This window comes from Polyodon spathula, chromosome 32, assembly GCF_017654505.1.
Source record: "Polyodon spathula isolate WHYD16114869_AA chromosome 32, ASM1765450v1, whole genome shotgun sequence".
Classification (NCBI taxonomy): domain Eukaryota; kingdom Metazoa; phylum Chordata; class Actinopteri; order Acipenseriformes; family Polyodontidae; genus Polyodon; species Polyodon spathula.
In genome coordinates this window covers 1,390,263-1,411,467 of record NC_054565.1, presented here as the reverse complement: position 1 = coordinate 1,411,467, position 21,205 = coordinate 1,390,263, and the positions used below count along the sequence as shown (strand labels likewise).

The 21,205-nt window shown below is 48.8% G+C and overlaps 3 protein-coding genes across 9 annotated transcripts in view; 1 reads left to right on the top strand and 2 right to left on the bottom strand.

Annotated features, from left to right (window-relative positions):
* The window catches only part of pum1 (pumilio RNA-binding family member 1), a 507,081-nt gene that overhangs the window by 52,284 nt on the left and 433,592 nt on the right, over positions 1 to 21,205 (bottom strand). The gene's annotated exons all lie outside the window — the stretch shown is intronic.
* Positions 682 to 20,637, top strand: LOC121303400 (serine incorporator 1-like). The gene is made up of 10 exons (XM_041234087.1): positions 682 to 856; positions 10,721 to 10,882; positions 12,300 to 12,487; positions 13,304 to 13,383; positions 14,920 to 15,054; positions 15,356 to 15,525; positions 15,924 to 16,014; positions 18,324 to 18,471; positions 19,592 to 19,807; positions 20,235 to 20,637. Exons 1-10 carry the CDS (start codon positions 818 to 820, stop codon positions 20,371 to 20,373), a joined length of 1,368 nt encoding a protein of 455 aa, XP_041090021.1. The 5' UTR covers positions 682 to 817; the 3' UTR covers positions 20,374 to 20,637.
* Positions 5,359 to 8,389, bottom strand: LOC121303402. The gene is made up of 2 exons (XM_041234091.1): positions 6,783 to 8,389; positions 5,359 to 5,440 (listed from the first exon to the last, which is right to left on the bottom strand). The coding sequence occupies exon 1, from the start codon at positions 8,158 to 8,160 to the stop codon at positions 6,976 to 6,978; it is 1,185 nt and encodes a 394-aa protein (XP_041090025.1). The 5' UTR covers positions 8,161 to 8,389; the 3' UTR covers positions 5,359 to 5,440; positions 6,783 to 6,975.

The window sequence follows — 21,205 nt, the reverse complement described above, 5'->3', positions numbered from 1 at the left end:
AACTTGAAAGTTATTCAGGGATGGTGTTAATTATACGTGCGTTCTTGTTTTGCAATACTTGAAAGAATATATATATATTTTCATAAGTGTCGGTTGGGAATCGCTACACTCATATAATATCAATGTCTAAAAAATGTATTTCTGAAAAATATCTACAATAATGTTTGTTGCCTCCCCAAATGTGTTCGATTCTAAACAGAACGTTGTTTTCATATTTTCAGCTATTCTGTTATTATCGATAACACTATCTAGATATTTCCATTGTGTATATTGCACTTGTAAACAGATACCAATAGTTTTCTAACGTATTTTATAAGATATGGGTGCATTAAATATATAAGAAGTATTTAAATGAATACACCAAGCTAATCAATCCACTACAAGAGCTATCTCTGTATTTCACAATTTGATAACGAATTCGCATCGTTAGTTCACTGTTAGGCTATTTTGACAGAGTAGTATAATATTACAGTATGGAGACCATTCACTAATTCACTATTTTCAATATGTCACGTCTGTGTATGTGTAATTCAGATTATTATTATTATTATTATTATTATTATTATTATTAATTCCCACGCACTAGACCCCTGTCGGTGAACTCACTCGGGCGGAGTTGTTTTCTTCTAACTCTGAATCCGAAAGCCTCCGATAATTTCCAGACAGAGCCGAAGGGAGCCGGAAACGGAGCGCACAGAGAAGCAAACCCAGCACAGGCTTGCTGTTGTGTAGCACTGGTGTCGGCGCGCCTGCTTTCCGATTGCATTTTCTTCCCAGGTCGTTTTATTTTTGGGGTTGGGAGTTTTGAATCTTCGGCATGGGAGCCTGTCTGGCGCTGTGTTCAGCGGTCAGCTGCGTAAGTTTGAAAACTCGTGTGTTGTGTTTGATCAAGTTAAGCTGCGTTAAAGCGCGTTGTTACCCGTGTTTAGAGATGTAATCAGCTGTTGGTGTGCGCATCTTTTGTTTTCCCTATTTCTCTTGGAAATTGTACTTGTTCGTACTTTATCGCGCTGATTAAAAAACGAAAAACAAGCATAAAAATATGAATGTTAGCAAAAGTTTTTATTTTCATAACCCCTCGTACTGCCGTGCCGATAGGGGCGATTGTGGTTTGTGATTGCGGTCAACACTCGTGATGCTGTTTAGTTGACGTCAGTGTTTTACAGCGTTTAAAAAAATGCTTGGACCAAAAAAAAAAAAAACCTGAGTATTGATAAGAGCAACATTCACGTAGTGTTACATTTATCTTCTTCAATCCATTGAAGCTGTAGCAACTCTGAAGCAGTTACAATAACTGAATATTGTAACACACTCATAATTCAAAAGTTAAAGGTATTGCAGGTATATATCTATCTAGCTCTCTATTATTAAATCAGTTATAAAAATGGCTGGATATGAAAGTTTACCATGGTTAAACTAGTGTGTGCTGTGTTCATTTGTGCTATACCATGGTATACAGTAGTGTGTGCTGTGGTAACCCGTGCTATACCATGCTATACTGCAGTGTGTGCTGTGGTAACCTGTGCAATACCATGCTATACTGCAGTGTGTGCTGTGGTAACCCGTTCTGTACCATGCTATACTGCAGTGTGTGTTGTGGTAACCCGTTCTGTACCATGCTATACTGCAGTGTGTGTTGTGGTAACCTGTGCAATACCATGCTATACTGCAGTGTGTGTTGTGGTAGCCCGTTCTGTACCATGGTAATACTATGGGATGCACTAGTCAAATGGATATGGCTAATATAGTTAAGAAGATGAAATCCACTGCATGTGCTTCAGATCCTATTCCTACTCCACTTTTTAAAGAAGTATTCTCTAAAATAAATACCACAGCATCCAATATTATTAATAGCTTCCTTTTATCAGGTATTGTTCCTAACTCTTTCAAGACTGCAATGGTAAAACCACTGCTCAAGAAATCTACCTTAGATCACAATGTTCTTAATAACTACAAGTCTATTTCAAAACTTCCACTTTTGTCTAAAGTTTTAGAAAGAGTAGTTGCCGAGCAACTTAACAAATTTCTTGCAGTTCATAACATAGATGAGAAATTTCAGTCTGGGTTTCAGCCTTCTCATAGCACTGAGACAGCACTTGAATGGTTGTGCTGTTCTCCTCTGACATGGGCTCTCCTTCAGTTCTTATCAGAGTGGTTAATGATGTGCTGTTCTCCTCTGACACGGGCTCTCCTTCAGTTCTTATCAGAGTGGTTAATGATGTGCTGTTCTCCTCTGACACGGGCTCTCCTTCAGTTCTTATCAGAGTGGTTAATGATGTGCTGTTCTCCTCTGACACGGGCTCTCCTTCCTTATTAGAGTGGTTAATGATGTGCTGTTCTCCTCTGACACGGGCTCTCCTTCAGTTCTTATCAGAGTGGTTAATGATGTGCTGTTCTCCTCTGACACGGGCTCTCCTTCAGTTCTTATCTGGTTAATGATGTGCTGTTCTCCTCTGACACGGGCTCTCCTTCGGTTCTTATTAGAGTGGTTAATGATGTGCTGTTCTCCTCTGACACGGGCTCTCCTTCAGTTCTTATCAGAGTGGTTAATGATGTGCTGTTCTCCTCTGACACGGGCTCTCCTTCAGTTCTTATCAGAGTGGTTAATGATGTGCTGTTCTCCTCTGACACGGGCTCTCCTTCAGTTCTTATCAGAGTGGTTAATGATGTGCTGTTCTCCTCTGACACGGGCTCTCCTTCAGTTCTTATCAGAGTGGTTAATGATGTGCTGTTCTCCTCTGACACGGGCTCTCCTTCAGTTCTTATTAGAGTGGTTAATGATGTGCTGTTCTCCTCTGACACGGGCTCTCCTTCAGTTCTTATTAGAGTGGTTAATGATGTGCTGTTCTCCTCTGACACGGGCTCTCCTTCAGTTCTTATTAGAGTGGTTAATGATGTGCTATTCTCCTCTGACACGGGCTCTCCTTCAGTTCTTATTAGAGTGGTTAATGATGTGCTGTTCTCCTCTGACACGGGCTCTCCTTCAGTTCTTATCAGAGTGGTTAATGATGTGCTGTTCTCCTCTGACACGGGCTCTCCTTCAGTTCTTATCAGAGTGGTTAATGATGTGCTGTTCTCCTCTGACACGGGCTCTCCTTCAGTTCTTATTAGAGTGGTTAATGATGTGTTATTCTCCTCTGACACGGGCTCTCCTTCAGTTCTTATTAGAGTGGTTAATGATGTGCTGTTCTCCTCTGACACGGGCACACCTTCGGTTCTTATACTATTAGATTGAAGTGCTTCATTTGACTCTATGGATCATTCTGTTTTAATTGATCGTCTTGAAAATCTGGTGCGATTGTCAGGTAGTGCCCTGTCTTGGTTTCGATCCTATCTCTCAAACAGGTTGCAATTTGTTCAAATCCTCTTTTTTTTTTGTCAGAGGTTGCATGTGGGGTCCAACAAGGCTCAATTCTTGGCCTCACTGTTTTCTTTGTATATGCTGCCTATGGGCAATATTGTGCGTAGCTCTGGGGTTCGTTTTCATTGTTACACTGATGATACACAGCTGTATTTGTCCCTGAAACAGGGTGACACCTCAGCTGTAAATATTTTGAGTGCCTGCCTTGCTGATCTAAAAACGGATGCTTGAAAACTATGTAATGCTAAACTCAGATAAAACCGAAGTGATGATTCTGGGATCTCAGAAGCAACACAGTGATATGTCTGGTTTACTCCTTGTGGCTTCTCTTATGAACTTCAGATGAAATGAGAAATGTTGGTGTGATCTTCGACCCAAATCTTTTGATCATCTAAGAAATATCGCCAGATTGAGAAGTATTCTTTACTGAGAGATTGATGCATGCTTTTGTATGTTCTTGAATTGATTATTGTAATGCCCTAGTCTCTGGTACTCACAGCCATGTTATAGCTCAACTGGAACTTATACAAAATGCTGCAGCTAGAATCTGAACCGGGTCTAAGAGACAAGGTCACATTACTCCTGTACTAGCATCTCTGCACTGGCTTCCGGTCCCATTCAGGAAAGATTTTAAGGTGTTGATTTTAACTTGTAAGGCATTAAATGGCCTTGCAACATCGTATTTAAATGATCTTTTAATCCCATATATTCCAAGACCTCACTCAGAGCACAGAATGCCAGGTTGCTTACTGTCCCACAAATTACAAAAAAAACAACACAGGTGGTCGAGTATCACTGCTTTTAAAACAAGATTAAACACACGCTGTTATAATGGAGCGTTTTTATGCTATAATGATGTTCCTTTTGTTCTCTGCCTTGTGTTACTGTTCTGTGTGTTTCTTTAGTTTGTATTGCTTTTCTTGCAGTCTTTTATTAGTATTTGTTAAAGTTTTTGTTCATTGGAAGTGTTTTGCGGGAATTTCTATTGTGGAAGACACTATATTAAAAATACATGTATTATTATTATTATAATTATAACCATGGTAACAGTGGTGTTTTGTAGTACTCATAATCTCTACTATAGTTTTAAAGCCTGCATGTGTACCAATTTCCTATCAGTGTATTACGTCACAGCTCACAGCCACGTGGAATCGGTGCCGTCCTGCACCCTGTTCACAGCTCGCAGCCACGTGGAATCGGTGCCGTCCTGCACCCTGTTCACAGCTCGCAGCCACGTGGAATCGGTGCCGTCCTGCACCCTGTTCACAGCTCGCAGCCACGTGGAATCGGTGCCGTCCTGCACCCTGTTCACAGCTCGCAGCCACGTGGAATCGGTGCCGTCCTGCACCCTGTTCACAGCTCGCAGCCACGTGGAATCGGTGCCGCCCTGCACCCTGTTCACAGCTCGCAGCCACGTGGAATCGGTGCCGCCCTGCACCCTGTTCACAGCTCGCAGCCACGTGGAATCGGTGCCGCCCTGCACCCTGTTCACAGCTCGCAGCCACGTGGAATCGGTGCCGCCCTGCACCCTGTTCACAGCTCGCAGCCACGTGGAATCGGTGCCGCCCTGCACCCTGTGCACAGCTCGCAGCCACGTGGAATCGGTGCCGCCCTGCACCCTGTTCACAGCTCGCAGCCACGTGGAATCGGTGCCGCCCTGCACCCTGTTCACAGCTCGCAGCCACGTGGAATCGGTGCCGCCCTGCACCCTGTGCACAGCTCGCAGCCACGTGGAATCGGTGCCGCCCTGCACCCTGTTCACAGCTCGCAGCCACGTGGAATCGGTGCCGCCCTGTGTGCACAGCTCGCAGCCACGTGGAATCGGTGCCGCCCTGTGCACAGCTCGCAGCCACGTGGAATCGGTGCCGCCCTGTGCACAGCTCGCAGCCACGTGGAATCGGTGCCGCCCTGTTCACAGCTCGCAGCCACGTGGAATCGGTGCCGCCCTGCACCCTGTTCACAGCTCGCAGCCACGTGGAATCGGTGCCGTCCTGCACCCTGTGCACAGCTCGCAGCCACGTGGAATCGGTGCCGTCCTGCACCCTGTTCAGTGTTTTCTGTCCTAGCCCTGTATTAAAGCTAAGGAGGGAAGGCAGGGAAAGGCTCAGTTTACTTATGACATCATTAACAAGTTCTAACCAGTTTGAAAGTGGGTTTGTTTGCATTGTACAGTACAATTCCATTAGATTGCTTAAATGTCACCCCACACTGCGCATCCCTGACACTCCTATTGCATAGCAGCGCGTGACAGTGTCTGTGGTGTCAGCTCTGCTACGTTGGGAGTGAGTTCTTTTTAATCTTGTCATGATGTAAACAGCTCTGTTTTCACCTAAGATAAACTTTTGTTTCCCAACATGTTGGATCATGTGGCAGCACAGATTAATGTTAAATTGTGATCTTTTCAGTCTGCTTAGCTTATTCGGATCCGAACCCTCCTCCCGAGAGGGTTACAGGCAAGGATCCGAACCCTCCTCCCGGGAGGGTTGCAGGCAAGGATCCGAACCCTCCTCCCGAGAGGGTTGCAGGCAAGGATCCGAACCCTCCTCCCGAGAGGCTTGCAGGCAAGGATCCGAACCCTCCTCCCGAGAGGTACAGGCAAGGATCCGAACCCTCCTCCCGAGAGGGTTGCAGGCAAGGATCCGAACCCTCCTCCCGGGAGGGTTGCAGGCAAGGATCCGAACCCTCCTCCCGAGAGGGTTGCAGGCAAGGATCCGAACCCTCCTCCCGAGAGGGTTGCAGGCAAGGATCCGAACCCTCCTCCCGGGAGGGTTGCAGGCAAGGATCCGAACCCTCCTCCCGAGAGGGTTACAGGCAAGGGATTCGTTTTCTGGCACTGGCTGTGATTGTATTAGGAGATTGCGACTCAATAAACAAATAGCTGGTGTTTGCAATACCGGGTGTGTGTTTACATCCAGAGTTGTCCGTTTGTATGGCTTTGCCTTTTGCTGTAAAGGTAGCCGCAGCGCTTATTGTTATGCAACAGGTACATTTCAGACATATATTTTATGGCAGACGTGTAGCAGACAAAGTTTTATTCACAGACATGTGCGTGTGTGTGTGACCCAAAGTTATGCAGGTGAAGAAGAAACAGTAGAGGCAAGGTCAAGTTGTAAAACAAACACAGGATTCATTTCAAACATACAGTCATATATATATCAGAGCCGATTCATTCAGCCAGAGTATAGCAATAGGCAGATTGCCTTGCTTTAATCAGCAGGAAGACGTCTGTACAAGTGAGGAATAACTGCAGTACAGTACAATATAAAACAGGCAATCTAATAATAAAAAAAAAATTTAAACTACCTAACATGTAAAATAAAGAAAGAAATAAACACACAAACGAGAAGATACAAATAATAGAAATCAAGTGACAAAAATAGTGGCAAGCGCTTCCTTCTCACTTCTGGATCACATTACCTACCGTTTATTTCCTCAATTCATCTGTTAACGTCCATCAGCATGGCGAGATCAGAAGCCTTGTTACAGCCTCCAGCTCCGTGCTACCAGTCCTACAGGTTTGAATAGGAGGCTAAAAGCAGCTGCATTACCAGGCACGCCTCCTAGTCAAGAGGAACAGGTCTAGCGAGACTGCTTAGCTGGCTACTTATGTTTTGCTATTGATGATTATTCATGATTACTGGGATAGTCTTACATTGATTTCTTAACTGCTGCACTGATGATACGCACGCACTGCCCTCATAGGGGATGAACTCAATCACTGGCATTGACGATACGCACGCACTGCCCTCATAGGGGATGAACTCAATCACTGGCATTGACGATACGCACGCACTGCCCTCATAGGGGATGAACTCAATCACTGGCATTGACGATACGCACGCACTGCCCTCGTAGGGGATGAACTCAATCACTGGCATTGACGATACGCACGCACTGCCCTCGTAGGGGATGAACTCAATCACTGGCATTGACGATACGCACGCACTGCCCTCGTAGGGGATGAACTCAATCACTGGCATTGACGATACGCACGCACTGCCCTCGTAGGGGATGAACTCAATCACTGGCATTGACGATACGCACGCACTGCCCTCGTAGGGGATGAACTCAATCACTGGCATTGACGATACGCACGCACTGCCCTCGTAGGGGATGAACTCAATCACTGGCATTGACGATACGCACGCACTGCCCTCATAGGGGATGAACTCAATCACTGGCATTGACGATACGCACGCACTGCCCTCGTAGGGGATGAACTCAATCACTGGCATTGACGATACGCACGCACTGCCCTCATAGGGGATGAACTCAATCACTGGCATTGACGATACGCACGCACTGCCCTCGTAGGGGATGAACTCAATCACTGGCATTGACGATACGCACGCACTGCCCTCATAGGGGATGAACTCAATCACTGGCATTGACGATACGCACGCACTGCCCTCGTAGGGGATGAACTCAATCACTGGCATTGACGATACGCACGCACTGTCCTCATAGGGGATGAACTCAATCACTGGCATTGACGATACGCACGCACTGCCCTCGTAGGGGATGAACTCAATCACTGGCATTGACGATACGCACGCACTGCCCTCGTAGGGGATGAACTCAATCACTGGCATTGACGATACGCACGCACTGCCCTCATAGGGGATGAACTCAATCACTGGCATTGACGATACGCACGCACTGCCCTCGTAGGGGATGAACTCAATCACTGGCATTGACGATACGCACGCACTGCCCTCGTAGGGGATGAACTCAATCACTGGCATTGACGATACGCACGCACTGCCCTCATAGGGGATGAACTCAATCACTGCCCTCATAGGGGATGAACTCAGTCACTCGAGCATTAGCACCCACCTTCCAGTACACAAGACACTGGACCGTCATTTTGCTCGAGTGGTCTGTACCACTCCACAGTACACAGGACAGTATATAGTAACTGATCGAGTGGTCTGAAGCACTTTATTATTAGAAATAAGTACTGGCAGGGGCTGGAGCCTCACCAAAATGTACCTTAGTGCCCCCCCCATGGCCCCCAACCAAAATGACTTAAGTCAGGCTTCTCTCTGCTGCTGTGTTTAGGTGAGCAAAGCCATACGCTGTTACAGTGTCTCACACTAATCTGAGCAATCACCGAGCAGGACTGCTTCTGGTACTATACGGACGGTTACTGGTAATATATCTGTATGCTGTCATCAGTTATACCTGCTTTTAAATCCTAACATACTGCCATTTCCGTGCTGACAGCATCAACAGAAAACAAGACACACAGGAAGGATAAGTGTTTTGTCAATGGAAATTATTAGGCATTTTCCAGCCCCCCCGAGCACGGACCAGGGAACAGAGTCGCAGGGCCAGTTCAGTTTTAAGCAAGCCTATTGTAATAAAACGGTACATAAAGATATTTGAGTTTAAAATGTAAAAACAACCCTGAAACAGAATGGTGTGTAGCAGGTGTTGATATATCACAGTCAAGTGTAATGGGGTACTTGATGCATTTTATAATACAGAATTACCAAGCTTGTACGGTTCAGTTAATAGTTGATTTTTCAAAAAAAAAGTCATACCTTTGTCTCATTGCTAACCCCCTTTTACTATCATAGCAAAACTGCCAATTTCATTTAAAAAAAGTAATTTCTATGGATATATCGATGCAATATTTGTCAATATTGAAGCAGGTTCTATATTTATAGTCTACTGGTTATCTAAAGTTTAACGTGAACAACAGCAATACTGCGACGATGACGACTACAAATACTACAAATAACAGTGAGCTTGTTCTCTGAATGTTGGGTAGTGAGTCGTACCTCACAAACATCATTTAAATGACTTCAGAATAAAACAAACATGAAAATGACCATGTGCAGCATTTACACTGATACAGAATGTACCGATACAGAATGTTCTGGTACAGAATGTATTGGTAAAGAATATTAAACGGCTGAGTGTCTACAAAGCGTTTGCTTAGCTTTGCCAGCCTGCCTAAAGGACAGCTATGTTTTGAGTTCTACAGTTAGTCACTGCTTCGGACACAACTTGCATGAAATGCTAACAAATGTTTCAAGTCTTCTGCGTGTTACAAGAATGTAGAAACGTTTGCTAGTTATTTCAGGTTTTATTTTTAGTTATTTTATCTACAGTATTTTAGACCTAACGTAGTTTTATACCAACTTTTGCGTGACAGCAGCATGCCTGTGTTGAACAGTCCCAGTGCCTGTTTACACACATGGTGTTCCTGTGTGTGCTGACAATGTCACTGCGTACCTGTATCTTAAAATGCATGCAGCATGCGTTCAAATGCCTGCTGTTTACACTGGTCCACTGACTTGACTGGGAAAATGATTCGGGTGTATTCTATGCATGCTCTCACAAAGTGGGGTACAGTCCTCTACATTTTTTGTTTTGCCCCCTCATCTTTGAAGATCTGCCGCTGCCACTGAACACTGGCCTTTATTAAGCATTAGGAAAAGAAAACAGTTAGGCTAAAGCAGTACACAAGACCCTGTACCGTAGTTTTGCTGGAGTGGTCCAGACCACTGTGACGTCAGACCACCGAGTGGTCCGGACCACAGGCCACAGAATGCTCCAGCCCCTTCTCTGAAGCTGCTATGCAGTGGGAGTCTAAAAGCCTTCCCTCCTACTGCAGCTCCTCCCTGCAGCTCTGTGATTCTCCCCTGTTTGATAATGTGCTTGTTTTACACAACATTATACAGCACAGTGCAGCAGCAGTGAGGCAAACACATCACAAGACAGCAGTTATTGACAGTAATACAGTTCACCTCCTAGTCTCTGTACGGCGCTTTGAATAAAATGTCTGCTAAATTATTATTATTATTATTATTATTATTAAGTGATATTTCAGGGGTAACACATTCATTGCTTAACATCAGCAGCGTTGGGGTCACTTCCTATTTATCAATTCCAATTCCTTTTAAAAATCAATTCCTAATTCCCATTCCCGTTTAGTCAGTTCCAACACACCATTGATCAAAGTTACAACTGGCAGTATTCTGTTCGAATGAGCTTCCCACAGTGGCAACAAACTACTTTAAGTGAAGTCACTGTTAGTCAATTAAGTGGACTTCAAAAGCAGTTGAACAATCACAACCATTGCTGTCTCTAAAATATCAATTCCTTCAAAGGAATTGGAATTGATTTTAAAAGGAATTGGAAAACCAGAATGAGTACAGAACAGCCAGTATTCACAGTCACTGAGTACAGAACAGCCAGTATTCACAGTCACTGAGTACTGAACTCCCTGACCCCCCATCTCTAGGCATCGTGTCTGTGTGGCGGCTCCCTGACCCCTCCCCTCTCCATTTTTAGGCGTCGTGTCGGTGTGGTGGCTCCCTGACCCCTCCTCTCTCTCTCCCTCTCTAGGTGTCGTGTCTGTGTGGCTCAGCACCATGCCTACTGTGTGGATGCTGCCCCTCCAGTAATAACTCCACAGTGACTCGCCTCGTCTTCTCCTTCTTCCTGCTGCTGGGTACCATCGTCTCTATCATCATGATCCTGCCGGGCATGGAGACACAGCTCAAGAAGGTACGCTGCTTTCTCTGTACCTCTGTCTGCCTGCCTGATTAGCTCAGATTGCCAGCTTCACTGAGAGTGTGTCTGTCTTTGTCTGTCTGTCTGCCTGCCTGATTAGCTCAGATTGCCAGCTTCACTGAGAGTGTGTCTGTCTCTGTCTGTCTGTCTGCCTGTCTGATTAGCTCAGATTGCCAGCTTCACTGAGAGTGTGTCTGTCTTTGTCTGTCTGTCTGCCTGCCTGATTAGCTCAGATTGCCAGCTTCACTGAGAGTGTGTCTGTCTTTGTCTGTCTGTCTGCCTGCCTGATTAGCTCAGATTACCAGCTTCACTGAGAGTGTGTCTGTCTTTGTCTGTCTGTCTGCCTGTCTGCTTAGCTCAGATTGTCAGCTTCACTGAGAGTGTGGTTTACCAGTGGTAATGTACGTGTGTTCTGATATTTCTGCCGAGTTGTAATCTTTGGAAGGCGTGTTTCAGCAGATTTTAAATAATCATGTTCTGCACTGTTTTTTCTCACATTGGGTTTATTCCCTGCTTCTGTCTGTTACTGTCTCCCTGCCTCTCTGTTTAGTGAAACTGGATATTTTCAAAGTTGCTCAAGTCAGAAAAAAGTTAACGTTCAGGTTTCGTGATCTTCAGGCATGAAGCTTGCCATGAAGTATTGCTGATGGTGAAATTGTCATGGAGCTGCCTGTACAAGATGTAGCAAGCTGGAAATGTTGGTGTGATGCTGTGTGTTTGGAGATCATTGCTGAGTGAGGCTCTGTGTTTGGAGATCATTGCTGAGTGAGGCTCTGTGTTTGGAGATCATTGCTGAGTGAGGCTCTGTGTTTGGAGATCATTGCTGAGTGAGGCTCTGTGTTTGGAGATCATTGCTGAGTGAGGCTCTGTGTTTGGAGATCATTGCTGAGTGAGGCTCTGTGTTTGGAGATCATTGCTGAGTGAGGCTCTGTGTTTGGAGATCATTGCTGAGTGAGGCTCTGTGTTTGGAGATCATTGCTGAGTGAGGCTCTGTGTTTGGAGATCATTGCTGAGTGAGGCTCTTTGGAGATCATTGCTGAGTGAGTGAGGCTCTGAGGCTCTGTGTTTGGAGATCATTGCTGAGTGAGGCTCTGTGTTTGGAGATCACTGCTGAGTGAGGCTCTGTGTTTGGAGATCATTGCTGAGTGAGGCTCTGTGTTTGGAGATCATTGCTGAGTGAGGCTCTGTGTTTGGAGATCATTGCTGAGTGAGGCTCTGTGTTTGGAGATCATTGCTGAGTGAGGCTCTGTGTTTGGAGATCATTGCTGAGTGAGGCTCTGTGTTTGGAGATCATTGCTGAGTGAGGCCCTGTGTTTGGAGATCATTGCTGATTGAGGCTCTGTGTTTGGAGATCATTGCTGAGTGAGACTCTGTGTTTGGAGATCCCAGTTGACTATCTGTCTCTCTGCAGATCCCTGGGTTCTGTGTGGGCGGCAGCTCCATTCCTGGCGTTTCGAACTCTGTGAACTGTGACGTCATCGTGGGGTACAAGTCTGTGTACCGCATGTGCTTCGCCATGGCCTGCTTCTTCTTCCTCTTCTCTCTCATCATGATCCGAGTGCGCAGCAGCAAGGACCCGCGGGCCGGCCTGCAGAATGGGTGAGCAGCCCAGGGCAATCCTGTTACCTTATTATTCCAGAAGTCTCATTGCATCGTTTGTCAAGGAACTTTAATTTTCTATTAGTATTTCTAATAACTTAGGTGACTTGAAATGTAACTGGAAGCTGTTGGATGATGACAGGTCAGCAGATTGTTCATGATGTACCACACACTGAATGAACAATTCTATACAGGATTCTAGTGCATCAGTGGAATCTGACTGAGGGTCTGTGTGTGCTCACAGAGCTGCACTGCTGGTTCCTCTCACCCCTCTGCTCTCTCTGCAGGCTCCTCTCTCACCCCTCTGCTCTCTCTGCAGGCTCCTCTCTCACCCCTCTGCTCTCTCTGCAGGCTCCTCTCTCACCCCTCTGCTCTCACCCCTCTGCTCTCTCAGCAGACATCGCTCACCCCTTTGCTCTCTCTGCAGGCTCCTCTCTCACCCCTCTGCTCTCTCTGCAGGCTCTGCTCTCACCCCTCCGCTCTCACCCCTCTGCTCTCTCTGCAGGCTTCCCTCTGTTCTCACCCCTCTGCTCTCTCTGCAGGCTCCTCTCTCACCCCTCTGCTCTCTCTGCAGGCTCCTCTCTCACCCCTCTGCTCTCACCCCTCTGCTTATTCTGCAGGCTCCTCTCTCACCCCTCTGCTCTCTCTGCAGGCTCTGCTCTCACCCCTCTGCTCTCACCCCTCTGCTCTCTCTGCAGGCTCCCCTCTGTTCTCACCCCTCTGATCTCTCTGCAGGCTTCCCTCTGTTCTCACCCCTCTGCTCTCTCTGCAGGCTCCCCTCTCACTGCTCTGCTCTCTCATCCCTCCCCTCTGCAGGTTCTGGTTCTTCAAGTTCCTGGCTCTGGTTGGCATCACTGTGGGAGCCTTCTTCATCCCAGACGGGACGTTCAACACAGGTACGGGGAGGTGCACCCTGTGTGTGTGTGGGTGAAGCTGTGGTGTGGGGGGGCCGTGTGTGTGTGGGGGGGGGCATGTGTGTGGGTGGCGTGTGGGGGGCGGGGGGGCAATGTGTGTGTGTGTGTGAGAGGGGGGGCTGTGTGGGTGAAGCTGTGGTGTGGGGGGGCCGTGTGTGTGGGGGGGGGACGTGTGTGGGGGTGGGGGGGGGGCACCCCTCACACACCCACCTGGAGCCCCACTCGGGTGGGTGATCCACACACCCACCTCACAGGTACACGTCTCCTGTGTGGGGGGGGGGTGCACTGTGTGGTGTGGAGACACACACACACACACTGTGACCCCAGCATTTTCATCCACATGGGGGACGTTCAATGTGTGTGTGTGTGGAGCTGGGGGTGCACTGTGTGTGTGTGTGGAGCTGGGGGTGCACTGTGTGTGTGGGTGGAGCTGGGGGTGCACTGTGTGTGTGGGTGGAGCTGGGGGTGCACTGTGTGTGTGGGTGGAGCTGGGGGTGCACTGTGTGTGTGGGTGGAGCTGGGGGTGCACTGTGTGTGTGTGTGGAGCTGGGGGTGCACTGTGTGTGTGTGTGGAGCTGGGGGTGCACTGTGTGTGTGTGTGGAGCTGGGGGTGCACTGTGTGTGTGGGTGGAGCTGGGGGTGCACTGTGTGTGTGGGTGGAGCTGGGGGTGCACTGTGTGTGTGTGTGGAGCTGGGGGTGCACTGTGTGTGTGGGTGGAGCTGGGGGTGCACTGTGTGTGTGGGTGGAGCTGGGGGTGCACTGTGTGTGTGGGTGGAGCTGGGGGTGCACTGTGTGTGTGGGTGGAGCTGGGGGTGCACTGTGTGTGTGGGTGGAGCTGGGGGTGCACTGTGTGTGTGTGTGGAGCTGGGGGTGCACTGTGTGTGTGTGTGGAGCTGGGGGTGCACTGTGTGTGTGGGTGGAGCTGGGGGTGCACTGTGTGTGTGGGTGGAGCTGGGGGTGCACTGTGTGTGTGGGTGGAGCTGGGGGTGCACTGTGTGTGTGGGTGGAGCTGGGGGTGCACTGTGTGTGTGGGTGGAGCTGGGGGTGCACTGTGTGTGTGGGTGGAGCTGGGGGTGCACTGTGTGTGTGGGTGGAGCTGGGGGTGCACTGTGTGTGTGTGGAGCTGGGGGGCACTGTGTGTGTGGGTGCATTGTCTAAGCCCTGGGAGCACAAAGCCACCTTTTCAGTAGCAGTGGCTTGAGACCTTTAGATTTGTAATGACGTCACCAGGAGATTGGTCAAGTTAAGTCAGTAAACACTTAGTATCACATTCTAATCAGGGTTTTAAATGTCTCCTGGAAAGCATGTAGCTACTTCACTGTATTACTGACAATTCTACAGTAAACAAGGAGTTTATTTCAATCATTATTTTATTTCTTGATAATTTCTCCCAATATGTTCATTAATTTGGGTTCTCTGTGTGATTGCGTTCTCTCTCTGATTGCAGTGTCTTGCTGTGTGTCTGTCTCTCTGTGATTGCAGTGTGTGGATCTCACTGTGTTTGGTCTGATTTTCAGTGTGGTTCTATTTCGGAGTGGTTGGTTCCTTCATCTTCATCATCATCCAGCTGATTCTGCTGATCGACTTTGCTCACTCCTGGAACCAGGCCTGGGTGCAGAACGGAGAGGAGGGCAGCAGGTGCTGGTATGCAGGTGGGTGAGTGAACAAGATGTCTCTCTGCACAGGTGAGCGAGTCCTGCCCCCCACCTCCATCTCCAGGGCTGGATTGAGACTGGGCCCCTAAATCGCATTAACCATAATTAGAATAATATGAATAATGCACACCATCCCTGTTATTGAAAGCTTGATCGCTTACTTTGCATATTTCTTCATGTGTATAAGCGTATAGTGGCTACCCCTAATCAAGCTGAGAGTGTGTTTCTTACACACTCCCCCCCTCCAGTCCTGCTGTGTCCCTGTCTGACACACTCTGTCTGTCTCTGTCCCCCGCAGGCCTCCTCATCTGCACCTTACTAAACTACGCTGCCTCCTTCGCCGCCCTGGTGTTGTTCTACGTGTACTACACCACACCGGACGCCTGCCCTGAAAACAAGGCCTTCATCAGCCTCAACCTCATCTTCTGTGTGATTGTCTCCATCGTCTCCATCCTCCCACGAGTGCAGGTCAGCGCCTGCCAGGGACATGGGCAGAGCACACAATCCAACAGTCTCTCACACACACACACACACACACACACACACACACACACACACACACAGATCCACCCCCCAAAAAGTGCAGGGACACAGAGCAACATCCAGTCTCCTTCATCAAGCAAACACACCAGATGGAGACCTGCTAAAGAACAAGTGTATAGATGCATGTAGCCTAGGCTACATCAGTCCTTTATAGTAAATTAGTGTATAGATGCATATAGCCTAGGCTAAGTCAGTATTTTATAGTAAGGTGATCTGGTGATCTGCCGCGTTGGTTCACATTTCCTTTAGTTTGGCGGGTGTTGCACTTGGTGGTGCTTGCTAAGACACTGTGTGTTGATTGTAAGGTGTTTTGTCTGTTTCAGGAAGCCCAGCCTCAGTCAGGGCTGCTGCAGGCCTCTGTCATCACTCTCTACACCATGTATGTGACCTGGTCCGCCATGACCAATGAGCCAAGTGAGCCTCCAATTCAGCTCTCCTCTCGCTCTCTCCACTCGCCCTCCACTCCAGCTCTCTCCACTCGCCCTCCACTCCAGCTCTCTCCACTCGCTCTCTCCACTCGCCCTCCACTCCCTCTCACTCTCTCCTCTCACACTCCACTCACTCTCTCCTTTCGCTCTCGCTCTCACTCTCCACTTCAGCTCTCTCCTCTCTCCACTCGAACTCTCTCCTCTCACTCTCCACTCTCTCACTCCTCTCAGCTCTCTCCACTCCAGCTCTCTCCAGCTCGCTCTCACTCCCACTCCAGCTCTCTCCACTCGCCCTCCACTCCAGCTCTCTCCACTCACTCTCCACTCCAGCTCTCTCCTCTCGCTCTCACTCTCCACTCCAGCTCTCTCCTCTCCCTCTCACTCTCCACTCCAGCTCTCAGCTCCCTCTCACTCTCCACTCCAGCTCTCTCCTCTCCCTCTCACTCTCCACTCCAGCTCTCTCCTCTCGCTCTCACTCTCCACTCCAGCTCTCTCCTCTCGCTCTCACTCTCCACTCCAGCTCTCTCCTCTCCCTCTCACTCTCCACTCCAGCTCTCTCCTCTCGCTCTCACTCTCCACTCCTCTCTCTCTCCCTCTCACACTCCACTCCAGCTCTCTCCTCTCGCTCTCCACTCCAGCTCTCTCCTCTCTCTCCACTCCAGCTCTCTCCTCTCGCTCCACTCCAGCTCTCTCTCTCGCTCTCACTCTCCACTCCAGCTCTCTCCTCTCGCTCTCACTCTCCACTCCAGCTCTCTCCTCTCCCTCTCACTCTCCACTCCAGCTCTCTCCTCTCGCTCTCACTCTCCACTCCAGCTCTCTCCTCTCGCTCTCACTCTCCACTCCAGCTCTCTCCTCTCACTCTCCACTCCAGCTCTCTCCTCTCGCTCTCACTCTCCACTCCAGCTCTCTCCTCTCCCTCTCACTCTCCACTCCAGCTCTCTCCTCTCCCTCTCACTCTCCACTCCAGCTCTCTCCTCTCCCTCTCACTCTCCACTCCAGCTCTCTCCTCTCCCTCTCACTCTCCACTCCAGCTCTCTCCTCTCGCTCTCACTCTCCACTCCAGCTCTCTCCTCTCCCTCTCACTCTCCACTCCAGCTCTCTCCTCTCCCTCTCACTCTCCACTCCAGCTCTCTCCTCTCCCTCTCCACTCCAGCTCTCTCCTCTCCCTCTCACCTCCACTCCAGCTCTCTCCTCTCTCTCACTCTCCACTCCAGCTCTCTCCTCTCTCACTCTCTCTCCACTCCACTCTCTCCTCCAGCTCTCTCTCTCTCTCCACTCCAACTCTCTCTCTCTCCTCTCACTCTCCACTCCAGCTCTCTCCTCTCGCTCTCACTCTCCACTCCAGCTCTCTCCTCTCCCTCTCACTCTCCACTCCAGCTCTCTCCTCTCTCTCACTCTCCACTCCAGCTCTCTCCTCTCTCACTCTCCACTCCAGCTCTCTCCTCTCTCTCACTCTCCACTCCAGCTCTCTCCTCTCCCTCTCACTCTCCACTCCAGCTCTCTCCTCTCGCTCTCACTCTCCACTCCAGCTCTCTCCTCTCGCTCTCACTCTCCACTCCAGCTCTCTCCTCTCGCTCTCACTCTCCTCTCTCAGCTCTCTCACTCTCCACTCTCACTCTCTCACTCTCAGCTCTCTCTCCTCTCGCTCTCACTCTCCACTCCAGCTCTCTCCTCTCCCTCTCACTCTCCACTCCAGCTCTCTCATCTCGCTCTCACTCTCCACTCCAGCTCTCTCCTCTCGCTCTCACTCTCCACTTCAGCTCTCTCTCTTCCTCTCACTCTCCACTCCAGCTCTCTCCTCTCGCTCTCACGCTCCACTTCAGCTCTCTCCTCTCACTCTCCACTCCAGCTCTCTCCTCTCCCTCTCACTCTCCACTCCAGCTCTCTCCTCTCCCTCTCACTCTCCACTCCAGCTCTCTCCTCTCCCTCTCACTCTCCACTCCAGCTCTCTCCTCTCCCTCTCACTCTCCACTCCAGCTCTCTCCTCTCCCTCTCTCTCCACTCCAACTCTCTCCTCTCACTCTCCACTCCAGCTCTCTCCTCTCTCTCTCCACTCCCAGCTCTCTCCTCTCTCTCACTCTCCACTCCAGCTCTCTCCTCTCGCTCTCACTCTCCACTTCCGCTCTCTTGCTGTCGCTCTACACTCCAGCTATCTCCTCTCTCTCCACTCGAACTCTCTCCTCTTACTCTCACTCTCCACTTCAGCTCCCTCGCTCTCGCTCTCACTCTCCACTCCAGCTCTCTCTTCTCACTCTCTCCTCTGCTCTCCTGACATGTTTGTTTAATCCCTTGTAGACCGGACCTGTAACCCCAGCCTGCTGGGGCTGATCTCTAACAGCAGCTCCCTCTCCCCCTCCCCCGCCCCGGGGCAGGTGGTGCAGTGGTGGGACGCGCAGGGCATTGTGGGGCTCATCATCTTCCTCATGTGCACCCTATACGCCAGGTAAGCAGCTCGGCCGATGGCAGATTGTCACTGTAGCGTAGCGATGGAGGCCCCTGTCACGGGGGTTTAGGGTCTCCTGTCCACGTATCTATTTGTTTTTGTCATTTCATTTGGAAGGTGAAATAGTCCCCACCCCTTCAACAGCTTCCTCCCTGTCATTAACCAACAGCAAGCTGCTTACTGTGTTGATTGACAGGCTTATCGGGAAGTGCAGGTGTAGCTGATCTCTTGATAAGGAGTGTCCTGGATATCAGGAAGTGCAGGTGTAGCTGATCTCTTGATAAGGAGTGTCCTGGATATCAGGAAGTGCAGGTGTAGCTGATCTCTTGATAAGGAGTGTCCTGGATATCAGGAAGTGCAGGTGTAGCTGATCTCTTGATAAGGAGTGTCCTGGATATCAGGAAGTGCAGGTGTAGCTGATCTCTTGATAAGGAGTGTCCTGGATATCAGGAAGTGCAGGTGTAGCTGATCTCTTGATAAGGAGTGTTCTGGATATCAGGAAGTGCAGGTGTAGCTGATCTCTTGATAAGGAGTGTTCTGGATATCAGGAAGTGCAGGTGTAGCTGATCTCTTGATAAGGAGTGTCCTGGATATCAGGAAGTGCAGGTGTAGCTGATCTCTTGATAAGGAGTGTCCTGGATATCAGGAAGTGCAGGTGTAGCTGATCTCTTGATAAGGAGTGTCCTGGATATCAGGAAGTGCAGGTGTAGCTGATCTCTTGATAAGGAGTGTTCTGGATATCAGGAAGTGCAGGTGTAGCTGATCTCTTGATAAGGAGTGTCCTGGATATCAGGAAGTGCAGGTGTAGCTGATCTCTTGATAAGGAGTGTTCTGGATATCAGGAAGTGCAGGTGTAGCTGATCTCTTAATAAGGAGTGTCCTGGATATCTTGTTTAAAATGAAATCCCAGGTTTGCTTTCGCATGCGTTTTTTTCAGAACTGCCCACTTGTTGCTAATGGAAGAGCGGACAGGTGAGATTGACGGGTTATTCTGGGAGCTGCAGGCCCTTTACCTGATTCTTGTCCACTTGTTTTTAAGCCTCATGTTGAGTGTGATTTGTGAGTCTGGTTACATCCACTGCGCTGCTGCCCTAACTAGACGTGTCTGTCCCGCCCACAGTATCCGCTCATCCAATCACAGCCAGGTGAATAAGCTGATGCTGACGGAGGAGGGGGCGGGGCTGGGCGGAGAGTCCTCAGAGGGGCTGCGTGAAAAGGGGCTGCAACGCCCGGTCGACAACGAGGAGGAGGCTGTGACCTACAGCTACTCCTTCTTCCACTTGTGCCTCGTCCTCGCCTCGCTCTACATCATGATGACGCTCACCAACTGGTACCAGTAAGTGACACTGGGATTGTGCCCTACCTCTGTGTCTGGCACAGAGAGCCATTACTACATTTCAGAACCATTTAGAACAAGAAATCGCATAGTCTGAATATGTGCTGAGTTCACAAATACACAATTCTCTGCTTTTTGTACTCAAAGAAACTAAAGATCCATGACAAGTGTTTTGACTCAGTCTTTCTCAATGTCTTTAATTGAGAAAGTCTCCTAGTTACTTTTGTCTTTGAGCGTTTCTAAATATAAATCCTGTTGCATGTTTAGTAGTAGTAGATGATCGATCCATGACAATCCTTTGCTTGAATCATGATTTATTTATGTAAGGAAAGAACCCCAGTCACTTCCTCCCGTTATAAACAGCTCCTCTCTCTCTCTCTCTCTCTCTCTCTCTCTCTCTCTCTCTCTCTCTCTCCCCTCTCTGCAGGCCTGACGCTGGGTACCAGATGATGACGAGTGCCTGGCCGGCGGTGTGGGTGAAGATCTCGTCCAGCTGGCTCGGCCTGGCTCTGTACCTCTGGACTCTGGTGGCGCCGCTTGTCCTGCCCAACCGTGACTTCAGCTGAGCGCCAGCAGGGGGAGCTGAGGGGGTTGGACACACAGCACTGCTCACAGGAAACATGTGCCGACAGCATCATTGCGGTCCCTTACCCTCTCGGACAGCGGCACTCTGCCCACTCTCTCTCTTCATTCACAACCCAACTTCAACCAGGTCCTGAATTGCTCAGATAAACCGCTTCAATCTGCAGTGTTTCTTAAAGGGTACATAAGGACCTTTTTATTTTATTGTGTTACATGTTCCCATGTGTTGCTACAGCTGTTTACGTTTGGTGTGTGTATTTTAAATTTGTTTTATTTTTTTAACTTTTTGACAATTTTTTAACTTAAATTGCATTCCCTTTCCATGTACCTGCATGGCACTACATTTCCCATCATCCTCCTGCTCACTGGTAAATCCATCTCAGTTACATACGTGAGCAGGAGGATTATGGGAAATATAGTTCTGAGAGGTCCATGCGGGTACATGTAAAGCATTCTTGAAGCAGGCAGTGCAATTTAACAGTTAAAATAAGTGGTCAAAATGTAAAGAAAAAAAATGACTAAGTAAACAGTTGTAGCAACACATGGGAACATGTAACACAGTAAAATAAAAAGGTCCTTATGTGCCCTTTAAGTTTAAGGGTGTTGCAGAAAGCAAGTGAACAGACCCTGATCAGCACTAGCCTTGGACTTATTTCCTACAGTAGCATTTGCTAGTCCAAGGTTAGTGCTAATCAGGGCTGTGGAAGCAGACAAAGGTGTTGTGTGCAGTGGCTGGAAGAGTCAGTCACTGGTCCCCTTGTTTAAACACAGTCTGCAGCATAACCAAGAGGTCTGGTGATCAGTGATTTACCCAAC